Genomic DNA, 20,389 nt, shown 5'->3' on the forward strand with positions numbered 1-20,389 from the left:
ACACCCTTGATCCGGAGAGCTTTTAAACACAGAGTCGCCAAGTATGCTTCGACTGTGGTGACCTGAGACCCGAAGAGGCCAGTGACAGAAGGTACTTCATCACTGTGTAGTGGTGGGGCAAGAGATCGGATCAATCTTGCGTCCCCCGCACCACGCCTCAAATCTTCACCACCTGCATGTATGCAGCAACCTGGTAGACGGTCTGCATGCCGCCAGCAGCGCCTCAAGTACCTCATCAGAGAGGTCCCAGTCAGTCATCATATCTCACCCTCTCAAGAGCCACGCATGTAAATTGAGTGATTCCAGGTTCGAGTGTAGTACCTGACCTTCAGACTGTGATAGGAGATCTGGGCGACAAGCCAACCTGGGAGGTGGGCAGATGGTCAAGTAAAGAAGGTCCAAGTATACACAAATAAAGAGTACCTGTAATGCTTATGGTCCTCCAGGTAAGAGTCACATATTTATTTAGTATGGACCGTAGCTGTAAGGATGGAAGAACACTTACTAACTCAATAAAATACAAAAATATAAATGTATTTCAAATATGCGACTCAAATGAATAATACTGTATTAGAGCACAGCTCCTTAACATATTCCAATATTCCTAAAGCTCCATACATTTTCACTACATCTCACATTCATACTTGTCATACAGACCCTTCACTATTTCACATTGCATATTGGTAACATATTAATCACAGCCATTATCCAAATCCTTCTTAACCCGATATTCAAATACACATGTACATTTCCGATCTTCTAAGAGATTGAACTCGTCGACACGTGTTTCAGTTGGCTTTTATGGGCATCAATAAGGCCCTCTTATTCCCAACCTTCTTCAGGACTCTGGTGGGGCACAACTAGTGCTTCACCCTTAGGTACATGGAGCAGGAGACATCTACACAAAGACACAATAAAACCTAATTACCCTTTTGATTCTAAACGTCCTTATTACTTTAACATAAAGCCTCAACTCAATTGGGCATGTAATTTTTTCTTAATTACATAGATTTGCACACACCTCAACTCATTAAAGTAGTGAAAACATAAATGGACCAATACTCAGTGCTCCAGTGACTTTACGATTCTACAGAAGAGCCTATTTAACAAAGGCAGAAGGTGAAAAGCCTGCCTCTCCTTTTTAGTAAATGGCTTTACACTAGATGAACTAGTTACTCTTACCTTGTAACGTTCTTTCGATGGGATGTTCCTCCGACGTATTCCTTATCTTAGATAGAAATCCTTCAGCTTTGCTGGCCTCGGAAAATTTTTTTCGCCAGAGGGCGCTGCGCGTCGATGATCGCCGAGTCGATGACCCTCGACGGCCTCCGTGCCGACGTCGACGTCATCCTGCCTATAAAGGCCGCGCGCAGCGTCCGTTGCTCAGTTCCGTTTTGTAGTCCCCAGTAATGTTTTTGGATTAGACTAATCACCTTGAAGGAGCATAGGCTGCAAACCCACAGGAAGTCATACTGCGGGGATGGATGGGAGGGTCGATAAGGAATACGTCGGAGGAACATCCCATCGAAAGAACGTTACAAGGTAAGAGTAACTAGTTCTTCGAAGGGATTGTGTCCTCCGACGTATTCCTTATCTTAGATAGACTCCCATAGCAGTGGTATTGTGACTGGAGGCGGGAGTAATAAAAGTTATGTTACCCTTCCAGAATGGACAGAGTGTAACACAGCCTTGCCGAATCTAGTTTCTTGACTAGAGGAGGAATCCAGGCTATAGAATTTGGTAAATGTATGTGCGGACGACCATGTGGCAGCCGCACATATATCTCGAATTGGCACCCCTCTTTGAAGGGCTGAGGATGTTGCGATACCCCTGGTAGAATGAGCCCTTAGATTTTGAGGAGGCTCCTTTCCTGCCAATTTGTAGCACTCCAGAATGGCTAAAATAATCCATCTGGAGATGGTTTGTTTTGTTATTGGAAGGCCCAACTTATGTCCTGCATAACCTACAAAGAGTTGGTCTGCTTGTCTGATCTTAGCCAATCTGCTGATATAGAAGCTCAAGGCTCGCTTAGGGTCCAGCCTGTGCAGTCTCTCTTCCTCCTTCCCCGGATGAGGAGGAGGGTAGAAAGAAGGTAATATAATCTTCTGAGTGATGTGAAACTCCGAGACTACCTTCGGGAGGAAGTTAGGCTTCACCTGAAGAACAACTTTGTCCTTGTAAAAGATTGTATGTGGAGGTTTACACGATAAGGCTTGCAACTCGCTAACCCTTCTAGCAGATGTCAATGCTATTAGCAAAACAGTTTTGAGGGTGAGAAGCTTCAATGAACAAGAGTGTAGTGGTTCAAAAGGGGCACCCTTTAGGAAGTTTAAAATTAGGTTTAAATCCCATAAGGGAACTTGAAAAGGTTTCGGGGGATAAACATTAGTTAATCCTTTTAGGTATTGTATTACCAATGGAATTTTGAAGTATGAAGGCTCCTCTGCAGTGCGCTTAAAGATTGATAGCGCTGCGAGATAGCCCTTAATTGTGCCAACCTGTAGGCCTGAATTAGCCAGGTAAAGTAAGAATGACAACACCATAGGTGTACCACAAGAAAAGGGTTCAATATTCTTTTCTCTGCACCAGCTGCAAAATTTGTTCCAACGGCAGCGGTATAGAGTTTTAGTTGCCGGCCTTCTGGCCGAAAGCAACACCTCCATAACATCATCCGGAAGGTCCCAATCCTTGTACCTCAACCTTTCAGACACCAAGCGTGAAGGTTGAGGGTCTTGATGGCTGGATGGAGAACCTGACCTTCCTTCTGCGAGAGAAGATCCTCTCTGTATGGCAGTCGAATTGGAGGGCAGATGGACATGTCTAGAAGGTCCGGGTACCACGTTCTCCTGGCCCAATCCGGGGCAATTAGGATCATGGTCTTCCGAAACCTTCTCAACCTCCTGATCATTTGAGGAATGACAGGGACCGGAGGGAACGCGTACAGAAGTGGGAACTCCCAGTCCACTACGAACGCATCTCCTAGAGCTCCTCTCGGGGGAAATTCCCTTGAGCAAAATCTGTCGCACTTCCTGTTGATACTGGTGGCGAACAGATCCACTTGAGGGGTTCCCCAAAGGGCGAAGATCTCTTGAAGGACTTCCTGAGCTATCTCCCACTCGTGAGAGACTGTGCTCTGCCTGCTCAGAGCGTCCGCTGTCAAGTTCTTCTCTCCGGCTAGGTGAATTGCCGATAGAGAGATTCCTTCCTGAATTGCCCAAAACCAGAGCTGCATCGCCTCTCTGCACAGTGGTAGTGAGCCTACGCCTCCTCTTTTGTTGAGGTAGTGCATGGCCACTGTATTGTCCGTCATTATTAGGACGTTTCTTCCCCGTACAGACGGCAGAAAAGCCTTCAGCGCTAGTCTGATGGCTCTCAGCTCCAACAGGTTGATATGTAGTCTGGACTCCGATGGAGACCAACGACCGCTGATGGTCAAGTCGTTGGCGTGAGCTCCCCACCCCGTGAGTGAGGCATCCGTGACTACTGTTATCTCCGGCCATGGTTGCCAAAACATTTCTCCTTTCAGGATGTTCTCCCGACAGGCCCACCACTGAAGGTCTCGGGCTACTTTGACCGGGATCCGAAGGAGATCTGTCATCCTTCCTGAGAACTGTGACCACTGAGTTCTCAGTGCCCACTGGAGGGATCTCATTCTCAGGCGAGCCTCCGGCACGAGGAATATGCAGGATGCCATGAGGCCTAGCAACCTCAGAAAGTCGTAGGCTGGGAGATATTGGGCATTCTGAAATCTGATGACCATCTGCAGAATATCTCGAGCCCTCACCTCTGGTGGCAAGGCTTTTCCCAGGGAAGTGTCCAGGACTGCTCCAATGAATTGGAGTCTCTGTGATGGTATCATCTGTGACTTCTTTAAATTGAGGGAGAAGCCCAGCTTGTGAAGGAAGTGGCAAACATAATCTAGTTGTCTCTGAGCCTGTTCCGAAGATACAGCTCTGATCAACCAATCGTCTAGGTAAGGGTAGACATGAATCCCTTCCCTCCTTAGACTTGCAGCCACAACCGACATTAGCTTGGTAAAGACCCTCGGGGCGGAGGTTAGCCCAAATGGCAGAACTCGAAATTGATAATGAGAGCTGCCAATTGCGAACCTCAGGTATCTCCTGTGCCTGGGATGGATCGGCACATGGAAATAAGCGTCCTGGAGGTCTAGAGATACCAACCAGTCCTGAAGCTGGAGGGCCTGAAGGATCTGAGAGAGAGTCACCATCTTGAACTTGTCCTTTCGGAGGAATTTGTTCAATTCCCGTAAGTCTAAGATGGGTCTCAGTCCTCCGTCCTTCTTCGGTATTATGAAGTAGGGGGAGTACCAACCCTTGTTCCTTTCCGCTACAGGTACCAGTTCTATGGCACCTTTCTCTAGCAGGTCTAAAACCTCCTGCAAGAGGAGCGGATCTGGAAGCTTCAAAGGGTTGTTCCCCGGTGGATGACTCTGAGGGATATGTAGGAAGGGCAGGCAGTAACCTTGGGCCACTGTCTCCAGAGCCCAAGCATCTGACGTAATAGCCTGCCATTCCGTCAGATGGTGAGTTAACCTGCCCCCTACTGGTGTTCTGTGAGGGGAGACCTCAGAGTGGTTTTGAAGCGGCTGATGCAGTTGCCGAAGGTAAAGTGGCTCCTGCTCCTGCGGGTGCGGCTTTCTTTCCCCTACCCCGTCCACCACGGGTAAATCTTCCTTGGCCTCTTTGAGCCGGTCGTCCCCTGCCCCTTCCATATGAGGAATAGTAACGAAAGGACCGTCCTCTCCACGATGATCCCGAAGGACGAAAGGTATTCTGACGGATAGCAGCTCCCAATGACTTGGCTGCTGCCTTGGACGTTTGCAGTTTCTCCAAACTGTCATCCGCCTTCTTTCCAAAGAGGGTAGAACCGTCAAAGGGCATATTCAAAAGCCTGGTCTGCACGTCAGAGGCAAAACCAGACTTCCTCAACCACGCATGCCTGCGGATTGTGGTACTTGCCGCCATGGCCCTGCTGATACTGTCAGCAGAATCTAGGCCAGTTTGTAGGGTCTCGCACATCGCATCTTTACCATCCCTGATGATGTTTAAAAATGCGTCCCTTTCCTCTCCTTCTTGGAGGCAGTCAGCCGCTGATGAAGCGCACTCCCAAAGGGTGTGGCTGAACCTAGCGAGCGTACAGGTCGCGTTAATAGACTTTAACGCCATGCTACAGGCAGAAAAAACCTTCTTAGCCATGGCATCATACTTTTTGTCATCCCTATCCTGCGGAGCAGTGGGGTATGCAGATGTGCTGCCTGATGAGGTTGCAGCCTGTACAACCAAGCTCTCAGGAGTAGGGTGTTTTGACAAATATTCAGGGTCAGAACTAGCCACCCTGTATTTTGTTGACAGTTTTTTATTTACTGCCGGGATAATTTCTGGCGTTTCCCAGTTTGTCAAAATCCTTCTCTGTAGAGCAGAGTGAAATGGAACCACAGGATCCTCCTGTGGGCCCTTGTCCAGTATGTCAGTGAGGTCATCCTGCTGAAAGGCAGGAGAAGGTGCAGACCAACCCATAAATTCTATGATTCTAGACATCAGAGCTCTATATGGAGTCTCCGCATGTTCTCCTGGGTCTGGTTTGATAAATTCTGCTTCAGGAGAAGTGTCCAAGCCACTAGCTTCCTGAAGTGCATCCTGAAGATTTTTTAATCTTCCTTCCTCAGAGGCGAAAGTCTCTGGCTCTGGTGATGTGGTCCTCTGTAAATCAATATCTTGGTCTGAATCCTCCCTTTCCTCAAAAATCGAGGTTAAAGGGGGATACATTGGTTTTTGGAATGGTATAAACCCCATTTCCAATGCAGAAGGAGCCATCATCACAGGCCTTGAAAACGTCGATGTCGTCGACACCGACGTGAAAGTACTCGAAGGCGCCGTGAAAAGCGTCGAGAAATGTGTACTAGGCCTCGAAGAACTCGAAAGGATCGGAGTCCTGCTCGAGAACGACGTCGACGTTCTCGGCGTCGAGTCGGAGGTCTTTTGTCTAACCGTTGGCTGTGGAGTAGCCGTGGTTCTTTCCTTCACCGGCGTCGATATCGGCGTCGACGTCGGCGTCGACTCGATCGACTGATGCGCCGATGAATCCTTCGACAACGGCGTCGATGGCGCCGACCTCTGTTTCGAAGGAGTTTTCGACGATGGCGTCGATGATGCTTTATCTCCCGATGGCTCGAGGCGCTTTCGGGTTGACTTTTCCGCCGGGTACTGCGACTCGCGGCGTTTAGATTTTTTGGGTTTTTTACCCGGGGTATCACCCTCAGCTGTCTTCGAGGGGGACGAGGCCGCTTTCTCGAAGACGCTTAGCATCTTTTTCCTGAATTCCTCCCACTCAGCTTGCGAGCTGCGTTTTGTGGGGCAATGAACTCTCTCAGGAGAACTCGACGAAGATGACGAAGGGGATCTCCTACGTCTCTTCTTCGAGTGTCTCGATGTCGACGAGTGGTGGGAGCCACTTCGTGATCTAGATCGAGAGTGTTTTTTATGGTGAGGAGACGAACGTCTCGACTCTACCGAAGAAGCTTTCGAGGAAGTTAAAGTTGACCTACCTCTCTCGAGCTTCCCCCTACGCTCCTTCAAGGCTTTCGCCGTCATGGAAAGGCATTCCTCACACTCCGAACTCTGGTGCGTGATTCCCAGACACCACAAACAGACCCTGTGAGGGTCCGTCAACGACATTTTCTTCCCGCAGTCTCGGCACTTTTTGAAACCGGACCGAGGGGTCGTCGGGTCGGAGGAGGATGCCATCGATATCGAGGTAAATAGTAGTTATTATATACGTTATCTTGACGAGAACTGAGCAACGGTGTTCCGAGGCACAACGAAGCGCGGAAAAACGGAACTGAGCAACGGACGCTGCGCGCGGCCTTTATAGGCAGGATGACGTCGACGTCGGCACGGAGGCCGTCGAGGGTCATCGACTCGGCGATCATCGACGCGCAGCGCCCTCTGGCGAAAAAAATTTTCCGAGGCCAGCAAAGCTGAAGGATTTCTATCTAAGATAAGGAATACGTCGGAGGACACAATCCCTTCGAAGGTATATATCCTAACAATCAGCCCAATATATGCAGGTGTAACACTTACTTGTTGCAGCCTAAAAGGGCCATCAGTAGCCCGTGGCACCTAACGTTTTCGATCCATTGGGTAATGATAATAGCAGGTATCTTTTCCAGCCACGTTAGCGACCTCGTTCTTTCAATAATTTAACAAGTAGCACAATGCTGATACAATTCACGTATTCACTGCTGTAATGTAAGCACATAAAACCTGTCTATCATTAGCCGCCCATGGCATGATGATCTCACACTTTTTGTCATACAACCTAATATGTTTGACATACAACCCCTCCTTTTAATGGGATATTTTTTGCCAAAGTATGGCGTACCGCGTTGACTCTGTGGTATCTCCTGCTATTTTCGAGTGTGGGGGCCGCCCGTCCTGTATTCCAAGATGTTAGGGAGAATTCTCTGTTAAGGCTAATTTCCCAAACCTAGTGAGTCCCCAGCAGCTTTTCTTGATTTTTGGGGTTTATTTTTTCTCCTGCTAAGAGTGAGACTCTTTTCTCCCACTCTTAGACGATTTGAGATATCCTTTGACTTTGGAATGTGTTTTATGGGCTATAGGGTCTTTTACTCCATAGGGCTTCATGTGTTTTTGGTATATGTGTTACACAGCACCCGCTGTGCCGTACCACAGGGGTGTCATAGTGACCCTCAAACATAGACTCTTTACCCTGGGACTGACTACTGTCTCCCAGGGCATGTAAAGTCACCATTGGCTTTACTAGTCCTAAATTGTGAACAGAACCAGTACAAAGCATCATATTGTGGACGTACTGGTAGGGGCAATTCGATTGCCCCTGGGTCTGTTGTTCGAGGGGGCACTGTCCAGTCCCCCCTGAGCGAGTTTTGGCTGGTGGCAGTGGATACTACTTTTTATATTCAGCCGCGAATATATTCCTATGGGATTTTCCCATTGTTCGAGGCTAATACTTTTTAACATAGCCTCAAACATACCGCCGGTTTATTTATTTAATATTAATTCACCGGTTGGTATTTTTTGCCAGAACTCGGTTCCAAAATGGCGTTTGTGTTCGCTTCTGTGACTCCAACCCAAGTCGAGCCCTTTGTTCCACTTTTTGGCGGGCTTCTCCACAGAAGCCTCCAAAAGTGGTGCCACTCTGTCTGGGTACAACAGGGGGTGTGGGAGGGGGTTTAGGCACCCTGGACCGAGTTGCCTTGGCAACTTAAGTCGCACTCTTGTGTGATTGGCCCAATGGTGAGCCGCCCGCCTCACCACTTAGCATGTTTGAGTGACAGTGAGGACTGATGAATGGGGGATTTCTGCATAAAAGTAGGGCTTTGGGGACTGGGACTTCAGACGTCGACACAAGACCAAAGAATCCGAAGAGGGAGAAGCTGAGCCAACCTGCAACGACGACACCACCGGTGGAGCCCTGCTGAACCGATTCACCACTTCTTCCAACGACAGAGGAGATCTTCATCCCGAAGAGTCTTCTTCCTTTGACTGGTGGGGATAACCAATTTGGCCGCCTTTTCGCCTTCCCGGATCATCTCGTGGCCGCCTTGCCTGTGCCAAGCACCCCGGCAACCGGAACACCACATTTTTCCACTACCGCGAATAAAAGGGTAGTACCTTTTTACCGGAGAACTCCGCGGCTGGTTTCTTCCCTGGCAGTGCAACGACCTTCAGCTTTCCTCCGCGTCGAGATCATCTCTTCCTCTGGACGACACCGCGACTTGCACTCACTGCCAGGAACAACTGCACCCGCTGGAGGATTCTCTCCACTTTCAAGGTACTGTGTCTGCCTGGCCTCCCTCGCAACCGTCTGTGTGGGGTGTCTCTTAAATCCTCAACTTACCACTTGGGTTGGCCCGAGGCTGGCTAACTGAACTTTTCTGAGCTGAACTGATTCCTTTTTAAACCCTCTGCAAGACTTTCAAAGCCTTTTAAACTGTGTGATCTTGGGTGCATTGGTGTTGTACTCTCTCCAAGAGGGAGCCTGGCCTCTGAACATTTTGCTCACAAGTAGACTTTGCCTTTCCTGCCTTGCTGAGTGCTTCTAAAGTATTGTGTTGTGTGCTGTTCTTAATTTCTGCCTTTTCCCTCCCTTTTTCTTAAACTTATTGGAGTGCCATCTTTAGTTAAGCGCTCACCTCTTTCTGGAAATAAGTGGTGTTAACTAAGACTTGTCTAATAAGGAATAAGGGATGTATATATATTAATAGTGACTGTGTTTTTGAACTTGCTTATAATAATAGTGCTAGAGTGTTTCTAAGTGTGTCATTAAATAAATAATTATATACCTAACACCAAAGCTCTGGTCAGTGTTTGCTTGTGCTACTGTATTTTGGTACCCATGTTGTATACTCTATATACTGTCTAACTCTTCTTGAGAGAAGTCTGGCTGCTCAGCCACAGCTACCAGGTAAATCTGGGTGGTACAGACTGTTACCAATTGGGTTTACTGCCAACACCTGTAGTCAAGCCTTTTGCAGTGGTCCCTAAGGGAACTGCACAGGTTTCTGCCTAGCACAGGATCATATTTTAAAGCCTCTTCTCATCCTGTTGAGCCAGCTACGAACATCTTCTTAGAGACGTTCATACACATACAGATTCTGACCACCAAGTACAACCTTACTGGCCCAGCAGTTAACAGATAATATTACCCCGCGAGTCTCACTCTATTTCAATGACGTCATCTGTATAAAATATCATGCATGCCTCTGTACATCAACTCGGTACTTACTAGTATGCTTATTCACGCTGTGTGAAATAGTGAAAGGTCTGTATGACTGAGTGAGTATGAATGTGAGATGGAGCAAAAATGTATGGAGTTTTAGTGATATTGGAATTAGAATCAGTTAAGGAGCTGTGCTATAATACAGTATTATTCATTTGAGTGGCATATTTGAAATATATATATACACACATACATACATATATATATTATATATATATATATATATTCCAAGTGCCATGTCCTCCTCTCCCAATCCAGGGCGATCAAGATCAGGGTTGCTTGAAACCTCTTCAACCTCCTGAGCACCCACAGGATGACGGGAATCTGAGGGAAGGCTTGGTGTAGAGAGGAGGTCCAGTCCACTAGAAACACATCCCCTAGCACGCCATTCACTGGGAATTCCCTCAAGCAAAACTGTCTGTACTTCCTGTTGGACTCTGTGGCAAACTGCTGGGGTACCCTAGAGAGAGAAGACCTCCTCTAGAACTTCCTAGCACACATCCCACTTGTGTGAGACTGAGCTCTATCTGCCCAGAGCATCCGCCAAACTTTTCCTCTGTCCCTGGCAGATGAACTGCTGAGACCGAGATCTGGTTCTCCAACAGCCAGAACCACAGCTGCATCGCTTCTCTGCAAAGGGGGAGGGAGCACACATCACCCTGCTTGTTCAGATAGTGCATGGCCACCACATTGTCCGTCATGCCCATGACATGCTTCCCCTTCAGAGCTAACCTGGTGGTTCGCAACAGAGGCTTGTTGATGTGCCACCTGGCCTCCATCGCTGACCAAAGGCCACTCACCTGCAAGTCCTCACAGTGAGCGTCCCAACCCTTCAAAGACGCATCCGTGACCACTCAGACCTGAGGCCAGAAGGGTTCCCTCGATAGCATGTTGCTGCTGCTGGCCCGTCAAGAAAGGTTGTCGACTACAGTCCTGGACACTCTGAGAACATCCCCCGAAGTGCTGAAGTACTGAGACCATTGACCTCGCAGGACCCATGGCAAAGATCGCATCCGCAGCCTCGCCTCTGGAAAAATGCAGGAGGCCATGAGACCTAAGAGGTGGTGGAAGGAAGCTGCTGGTAAGGTGGCATGGTTCTGGAACAGTTGGACCATCTGTACAACGCTAGTGACTCTCTCTTCAGGAGGAAAAGCCTTGCCTACCCGAGTGTCTAAGACTGCTCCGATGAACTGGAGCCTCTGTGCTGGTGCTGTGTGAGACTTCTGCAAGTTCTGGAAGAAGCCTAGATTGTGGAGTAGTGAACAGGTGTCTCTGAGATGGGACAAGACCTGCTCCACCAACCTCCCTTGGATCAGCCAGTCGTCCAGGTACAGAAACACATGGACACCGGATCCCCTGAGGTGAGCCGCGACTCCCGCCATGAGCTTGGTGAAGACCCTCAGCGCTGAGGTCAACCCAAAAGGGAGCACCTTGAACTGGTAGTGCTTGTCCCCTATGAGGAATCTCAGGCGCTTCCTGTGCTTCTGGTGTATCAGCACATGAGAGTTTGCGTCCCGAAGATCTATGGACACCAGCCAGTCTTGTAACTCGAGAGCGTGGAGAATCTCTCTCTCTCTCAACGTCACCATCTTGAATTTGTCTTTCCTCAGAAAAGTGTTCAAAGCCTTGAGGTCCAAGATGGGACGGATGCCTCCACTCTTCTTGGGTACAAGGAAATATTGGGAATACCAGCCCGTACCGCTCTACCCAGGTGGTACCTTTTCCACAGCACCCTCCAACAGCAGGGCTTGCAGTTCTTCCCGGAGCTCCTGCTCTGGATGGCAAGGAGCTGGTGGAGGTCTGCCTGTAGGTCTTTTTAAGAAAGGCAGACAGTAAACCCACCGCACGAGCTGAAGCGCCCAGGCGTCAGAGATAATCTCCTGCCATTGGGCCCAATGCTCAGTCAACTGTCCTACAACCGGGTAGTCTTGGGAGGAGAAATCAAATCGGCTTTGAGGGCAGAGGTACCCAAACCACTGCTGCCACTGTCTGCTGGCCTCTAGAGGCCTCCTACCCCTTCCAGAGGACAGGAAACGCCTCTGCCCCTGCTTGGTTTGCGGGAGCTGAGCCTTTCTGCCGTAGGGGATGTAGCGCCTGTAGCCTCTACCACTTCATGAGAAACTAAAGGCAGGCTTGGCCGGCTGTTGTAGAGCTAGGCAAAGTGACTTCACAGTGCACTTGGATTTCTCCAAAGACACGTCTGCCTTCAGGCCGAAGAGATTCTCACCATCAAAAGCAATGTCAAGAGGCTTATTCTGGACATTGGGTGAGAACCCCAAAGAGTGCAGGTAAGCCTGCCTCATGAGGACTGTGGTCGAGCCCATTGATCGTCCAACACAGTCTTTCACGTCCAGGCCCATCTTCAAAGACTCCCTGGCCACCTCCCTTCCGTTGTACACCAACTGCAGATAACCCTCCTGCATCTCCCCTTCAGGGAAGTACTGGGCAGCCTTCTCAATCGCCTTCCACAAGCTGAAGGAGTATTTAGCGAAACCACAGGAGACATTGACCGCCTTCAAGGCCATGCTACCAGAGGCAAATATTTTCTTCGCTAAGGCATCTACTATAAATTGGCAAATTGGATGTGGAAGAGGCTGGCCTGGTGGATACTGTTGCCGCTTATACCACCAAACCCTCCGGAGTTGGATGAGAGGAGAGGAATCACCCCTTGCCAGCCTATATGTTTTGTAAGGTCTGATTTGGTGCAAGGATGCCACCACAGGTGGGAATGGGATTGGCAATAGCCGTGTTGAAAGGCATAGCCCTTTCTGTGGCAGGACCCTCATCGAGAATGTCTGTCAGGTCAGAGCATTGCACTGGCTGGGCTGGGGCGTTCCACTCCAGGGTATCCACCACCCTATTAACTAAAGCCCTGAACTTAGCATTGGCATGGGCATAAGGCTGGGCCTGTTGCATTTCGACATCTGGAGACGTGTCCAGGGGTTGTGCAGTCCCTGAGCCAAAGCTATTAGGTCCACTTGGTTGACAAACAGTCGATACCACCAGCTCCAGAGTATATGTGGTCAACATCGCCCTGATCGTTGTCATTGGCGCTGAAGATGTGCGCCAGGAAGCCAAAACAATCGGATCTGGATTTTGGCACGAAAGACCACTCGACGGCAGTCGACGTCGCTGGTTTGGCGGTTGGCGCCAACAAGGTCTTGGGTTCGGAGGGGCTTATCAGTGTCTGGGACGCACTGGAAGGTCTTGGCATCAACGGTGGCACTGTTTTGCTCAGTGCCGAGCCTGAAGGCTCTGTCGACGCTGTCGAAATTGGTTTTGCACTGGTGCCGGAGTCAATGGATGCCGAAGGAGCTACCAGGGCCTGCTGTATCAGGGGCTTGCCCGTATCCACAGCTGCCTTCTTAAACATTTCCAACATTTGGGACTTGGGAAAAATCAGATTTGCGCCGATAACAGTGGTGTTGCTTCTTGTGAGAGGACAACGATGACGAATGACTTCAGCAATGCAACCTTTTCTTTGTCTTCCACCAATGGCTTTCTTCCTTCTCCAGGGTAGGCCCTTCCATTTCGGCCTCCGAGGACTGAACCGTCGACCGCACCAGTGACTTGGAGGGCGGTCAGCCTACTGCAAGCTTTGCCGCCCACTCCTTCAAAGACTTCTGGTTCATCTTATCACAAGACATTCAACTCTCGGTGTCATGACTGCTGCTGGGCACCACACGCATATTTCATGCAGTCCTTTCACCAACATTTTCGAGCCACATGCTGTGCAACGCTTGATATCAGAGATTGTACTACAGTGTTCCTCATGAACAGCGTGCTGGGCGCATGGAAAAAAGGAACTGAGGTACAGAGGTGTAGAGACACATTATATGTAAGACCGACGTCGCATCCAGAGCCAACGACGGAGCATCGAGTCAAGGTGGATCGAAAATCGACGTCCACTGCGGTCCCCATCGAAGTTTTTTTCAGAGCAGTTGAAGCTGGAAGGTATATCTAATGAGGAATCTGTGGGAGAAAGGCAATCCACTGAAGTGAATTCTCAGACAGGAATACAAAGTTACCATCAAAGCCTTTTTGCTCAATGTGTTTCTATAAAGATTTGTATATTTGTCGGGTAGGTTTATTATACATTTTCACCAACCAGAGCTGAGAACATGTGGTCAGGCAAATGCTTAAGAGGCAGAAGAGGCTCAAATACCCCACCAGTTCACAAAAAGTGTGCAACCGTGTGCAAATAGTTTCATCATACTGTGCCAGATCTGCCATAATTGTGAGTCTGTAGAAGTGACTAAAAAAAGCTGCAATCACCGTTTAGAAAACTAAAAGGCTGTGTCATAGATCATATTAGTGATCATTCATATGCATATCACAATTTTACTTTGCTTTTGTGATTAACTACTTGTAATAGAACTTACCAAAATGCACTAGATTATGAAAGACTGACAAGCATTTTATGTATTGTCGCTTCTGGTGATCTCAATACATATGCAAATGAGGCGGCACTAACGTCTACTGCCACACAGGAGCTCACAAATCTTACAATGGCCCTATAAAGGAAACAGTTGGACTTTGGCTCCCTAAACACGAACTGGGGCGGTAATCCATGCTGCCCGCACCTCACACAACTGAATAACATGGTTATGATGCACTGTACAACCATCTAATATGGCAGGGTTATTTTACCTGCAGTTTCTGGCCAGCGATCTCAGTGGGACTGTCCTGCTTGGGAGGTGGGTGCAGGTCTCCGTTGTTGACCACATACTGGATGAGGTTGGCGAGCAATGCGCAGGAATCAGCACAGGTGTGCAAGTGCACTACATTATTGGAACAGCGGAGCTCAAAAAGGGGCTGCGTCTAAAGAGAGACAACAGAAGTTTGTTTATGGGGCGCACACACTGATGTAGAGAGATTGACACTTCATGCAACCTTGCATTATATTGACCAGACAAGTTAAATAAATCCTTATAACACCGACTCAGCTTCCACCTCTTTATGTCAGGGCAAAGTAAATTACATACATTTTACACTAGTTCACGAAGCAAATTTAATACACAGTCACAAGTATGTCTCACATACAGCTATTGCTGTTTTGATTCGCTCCGTTTTTATTTTAAGTGTTTAACCATTTTCTTATTGTGTGAGGTTTTGATTGAAAAAATCCGGTGTCCAGTCAATTCGTCGACCTCAAATTGGTCGAATGACATTTGGTCGACGCAATTTCGTCGAAAACCATTTCGTCGAATTTTTTTTTTAAATTATATATTTTTTTTGGGGTGTTCGTTTAGGCAAAAAAAGGTTTTTTAAGGAAAAAAGGGTGGTTGGGGGGGACCCCCCAAAAAATAAATAAATAAAGGGTTAAAATAGAAAAAACAAATTTCGACGAAATGGTTTTCGACCAATTTGCTTCGACCATTAGTCTGGTCGACCAATTTTTTTCGACGAATTGACTGGCAACCAAAAATCCACCTCTGAGCAAGCAAACAAGGCAGGGTCCTTTCCTTATCCATGTAAACGACAAGTTCATCATAGTCTAGCAAGTAGACAAAAGTGATCATTTTATTAATATATAGTGATGCAGATATTTCTTCTGCTTTTTACGTGGCAATGTCCCTTGATAACAGAGTTACAGAGGTCGAAACTTCCTTCAGAGACGTGGCCTATGGTCAGTCCAAATTTGTAAAATGAGTGGATGTCATAGTATTACTACAAGAACAACTTCTACTTAAGCAAGAGGATCAAGAGAATAGGAAGCAATTCTTTGTTACAAGTTCCGGAAACCCAGGAAATTAAGCTTGACCGCTTCCATAGTTTTCACCATCTTTCACTCGCCAAGAAACCTAATCCTGAAAACACAAGTTTCCTTTACTATAAGGCTCACACAGACCCCCAAGCACTAGGTATCGTCTGGTCTAGATACTGACATCATAGTTTAGTCTCGATTGTGAAATTGACTGCACATTTGTGAAACTTTCTCACACACTTACCAACAACTAACCAGAGTTAAGAAACACGCATCACAGCTAACACAACCTTGATCCCGGCCCGCATGTGTCCCCCCCACCCCACCCTCACTAAGTTGTTTGTCCAATGACTAATTCACTGTTCCTATCAACTTGTTGTCCCCGCTGACCCCCAACCAACCGTTCCTTTATAGACACAGATCAAGGTCTGATGGCACCCTGGCGGGGTCACATTGCCCCACTTCTCGGACAAGGTCATGTGTTGTAAGAATACTACGGTGGTGATGGACGCATAACCTCAGGAGAAGAAAGAATTTCTGCCAGGTACACAAACTGTGCTGAGGATTCAGTTCTGCAAGTCGACATTAAAAAATGTTCCTAACCTAGCGCCAGAGAAACTTCAGCACAGAATGTACCTTTGCAAAAAAAAATACCATCTGCAGCAGAAAAAATATACCTTATAAAGGGTGATTTCCATTCAGCATTACCTTAACCTTTAATAAGTGTTCAGTTCTCCCAGCTGATAGAGATGGAGCGATGTGACTATTAGGACTGGGCAACCACACGCAAAAATAAGGCTTCTAGTTCCCAATCCACAAAATCAACTCAATGGAAAAAACACAAGTTACAATGCATGGATAATCAAACATGAATCCCCTGGTCACTACTTTAATGGGGACAAAAGGTTAGCTAAATGGCAACAAACTATAGCTTTTCTCTGCATGTGCTCTTTATGATCAATAATTAAAAATAAAAGTCTGGCTAGACTGGAATTCAGTCCATAATCCAGACTTAGATGCTCCAACTGTACTTCATCTTTTATTTACAATGCAATAGAAGCTCTGCATAAAGGAATATCAGATTTGAACTTACTCGAGGTATTGGTATTATTATGGTTTTTATTGAGTGTGAACCTAGCTTCGAGAAGCAACAGAGCACTTTACAGGAGGTATACAACAGTACAGAGGCATAACAGAGTGCTTTTCTTAAATAACAACAGAACAGATATACAGCAGGGGGTAGGATTCAGAGGGGCACAGAGGAAGGGGTACTGCTGTACAGGGTGGCAGGGAGGAAAGACGAGGACAGCATCTAGTCAGTCAGGTGCTGGGGGTGACGTGAAGTCCTAGGTGTCGAGGAGGAGAGACTCCTTGAAGAGGTTCCCCTTGAGTTCTTTTCTGAATTGTAGGAGCATGGGCAATCTGATGCTGACAGGGAGGTGGTTGCATGGTCTTGGGTCAAAGGCAGAGTAGGCATGTTTTCTGGTCCTTTTCCTTTTTTACAGTGGCAGATTTCAAGTCTGCACATGTCCTAGCTTGTGGTGGTGTGCTGTGTGCCAGATATGGCTCGTTTCTCCACGAGGTAGTTGGGTGACTTGAGGGCAACTGCCTTATAGATGATTCCAGGGGGCCTGCAAAGTCTATGGGCAGATGGGGGGAGGGGGGAAGAGTTTAAGGGAGACAGTGGGCGAAGCATTGGTCACCTCAGGGAGGAAGGGCTCCCGGGATAGGGGGCACGGGGAGGGGTGAAGGGTGAGACGGACAGTCTAGAAACAGATGGATTTCAGGAGTTCAAGGAGAATAGAGTGGTCAGGACACTTGATTAACTCTCAGAATGGCACAACTTGGCGTAAGGTCCGAGCAGATGCACTTAAAATGGTGACCCTAGATGTTAAGGGCCTGCAGGGAATTCCGAAACAGGGGTCTGGATGTGTTGTTGGTCCAAGCGATGAGGCTGGGGGGAGGAATGGCGCATCCCAGGGGCTCAAGTCGGGCAGACATTCTGGGCATCAGGGCCTACTAAGAAGGGAGGAGTGAGTATCCTCATTAATCAGAGGATTCGTATAGGTGATCCAGAGATTTGGAGGAGGGAAGACGGGATGGCCCTGGTGTTATCTGTGACTATGGTGGGAGGTCAGGTGACCATTGCCAGTGTACTGCCCGAACATGGGCCAGACTCAGTTCCTACAGTGCGTCATGGGAGAGATACTCACCTGAACGGTCGGACTCCTCTTGATGGGAGGGGACTTAAACATGTTGGCAGATCGCCTCCTGGATCACAGTGGGGGGTCAGGATACACCCGGATGTGGTGGCACACAAGTGGAGGGGGACTCCTCTGATACATGACTGATCAGGGTTTAATTGATATTTGGAGGGAATGCCACCCAACCACAAGAGGTCTTACTTTCTTTTCCACGGTCCAGGGGTCCCGAACAAGGATAGTCTACTGGTTTGTTCGCCATCAGCATTTCCAGACAGTAACGACCAGTGCAATCAGTCCCATTAGTCCCATTAGCTGGTTGGACCATGACAATACGTAGTATTGACGGGCCTCAGACCTAGAGAATCATTATGGCACCGCAATGATATCCTACTAAAGGACCTGGCCTTTGCCAACGAAATGATAGAAGCCATAGAGGAGTACTTCAAGATAAATGACACAAGTGAGGTATATCTTTGTACGGTTTGTGAGGCAGCTAAAGCCACATGGAGAGGCCTTCTGATAAGGGAGGGTGCCTCGAAGAAGAGGGTAAGGACCCACTGAGCAGAGAAATTGAGGGGGGAGATCCCCAGGCTGGAAGTCGAAGTACCAGAGGGAGGGAAGAATGACGATAAATTGAGAACGGCAAGAGAGAAACGAAGCAAGCTGAGGGAACTCAAAATGGGGAAGGTAGTATCAGGCCTACAGTATCTCAAACAAAAATACTATGAGAAGGGGGTCAAGGCGGATGCCCTGCTGGCATTGAGGCTTAGGGGACAGAGAGCTGACAGGTGGGTCTCCGAAGGGGGAGACAATCATATTCTACCACAGGGAAGTTACCCAAGAATTTGCCTCATTCTATGAGCAATTGTATGGAACAGAGTGAGAGGTGGAGCAGTCGGAGCTTGATAGATATTTGAGGGAGGTCTCCCTCCCTACCTTCCGGGAAAGTGAGGCCACAGACCTGGAGAAACCAATCACACAGGAGGAAGTACTGAGAGCCATTAGCGGACCTAAGGTAGGGCAGACCCCTGGCGAAGATGGTTACACAGCAGGATTCTACAAGGCATTTGCAGGTAGCTTAGCCCAGCACATGGCCAAATTGTTTAACAGCATCCTGGCCATGGGGAAGGCACTCCCCTCGTTTGGGAGAGCGCTAATAACAGTTATACCCAAGGCAGGAAGGGACCCAAAGAACTGTAAATTATACCATCCGATCTCCCTTCTAAATGTCAACGCTAAGATCGGAGGAAAAGGGTGCTCAGTGCAGGTGGCGCCTCCGGTGATGAGCAGCGGGGGAGCACGAGTCGGGAAGAAGGTGTCATGATCCCTGCTTCCAAGGGGTCAGGACTTGCCTCACATCCTTGGAAGCAGGCCCATAACCTTGATCCTGGGTACCAGCCAGTCCCTATCGGGACCTTTTGGACCTTGTCCTGGCGCCAGTGGCACCAGGCTCATAAAGATGACCGGTCCCGGCGCTGGAAGCGCCGGGCTCATAATGCTTAAGAGTGCTTGGGTGGACCTACCTGCAGCAGACCATGCTACTTACTTACCAGCTCGATGGTCTTCTGATCCTTCTCTGCCTGGAACTACTTTTCCTGTCTGGGTGGGGCAGGAGCCACTCCCTGGAATCAGAACACAGGAACTCTTTTCTTACCTGGGCGAGGCTGTGGAAGAAGACGCCTAAGCACTACAGAAGGCTATTTAAACCACACCCGATTGATGAAACGTGCTTCGCGTTATTCTGCATCTGCAGCAGGACGCTCACCGTGTCAGCTCCAGTCTTCCTGAGATTCTTCAGCTCCAGTTCCTGTGAAAACGAATTCCTTACCTGCTAGAGATCCGATCCTCAGCTGCACCTGCCAAGACAAAACAACAGGTTAGCAGAATTCAATTCGAGAGCAGCGCTCTTACTTACCAAATACGGCGGCATCTTCCAAAGCCTTCCGCCGCTTTCTTCGGCTCCCCATCGACATCTGCAAAGAAAAGGACTTAATTAAGCATTGCATTCTTGAATTGCTTACCTGCGCTCCGCACGTTCTGAACTTCAAGAAGCGCTGCATGCCGGCATCTGCAAAACAAAGGGAGACATTTTAAGGCGCATTCTAAACCAACCATAAACTTTCTACTTACGCGCTCGCACGTTCGCCGGCATCCATCTAGCAACGCTCTCTGCATCCACGATCTGCAAGGACAAAAGAGACATTAAGGCGTGCTTTTGAAACAAACAGCAGTCATTTTACTTACGTGCACCGCGCTTCATCTTCTTCGTACATACGCGCTTGCACGATCCTGGGCACTTATTCATCAGCGTCCATTGCACCTAAACCTGCAGGACAAAGAGAGACATTAGAAAGGGTGACAGCAACCGGTCATCTTTCCTACTCACCTGCTCGCCGCATCATTCCTCTACAATTTCAATCTTGACACCCTGAGACTGAGCAAGGGACTAAATTAAGGGTGCTCCAATAACTATCAAGAAACCGCTCGTGCGGTAAACGGCGGTATCTTCCAACATCAACCTCTGCAATCAAGAGGATTGTCAGTGAACCAGTGAAGTAACTGGTACTTGCGCCCCTGCAAAGACGCAGGATGGAGAGCCCGGCCTTAATATATCTAAGGTGAGCAAGCCACGCCCTTGGTTCGAATAAGAGGACTGAGGAAGGAGAAGTTCAGTCAATCCAGTTCCTAAATCCTTGTT

The 20,389-nt window shown here is 48.3% G+C and overlaps 1 protein-coding gene across 1 annotated transcript in view; it reads right to left on the minus strand.

Moving 5' to 3' along the window:
• Positions 1-20,389, minus strand: part of ATG2A (autophagy related 2A) — a 2,105,371-nt gene that overhangs the window by 491,333 nt on the left and 1,593,649 nt on the right. Inside the window, exon 28 of the mRNA XM_069644746.1 lies at positions 14,431-14,601. Within this exon, the coding sequence (XP_069500847.1) occupies positions 14,431-14,601 (171 nt within the window). The remainder of the gene's footprint in view (positions 1-14,430; positions 14,602-20,389) is intronic.

This window comes from Ambystoma mexicanum, chromosome 2p, assembly GCF_040938575.1.
Source record: "Ambystoma mexicanum isolate Mex_15411 chromosome 2p, UKY_AmexF1_1, whole genome shotgun sequence".
Taxonomy (NCBI): domain Eukaryota; kingdom Metazoa; phylum Chordata; class Amphibia; order Caudata; family Ambystomatidae; genus Ambystoma; species Ambystoma mexicanum.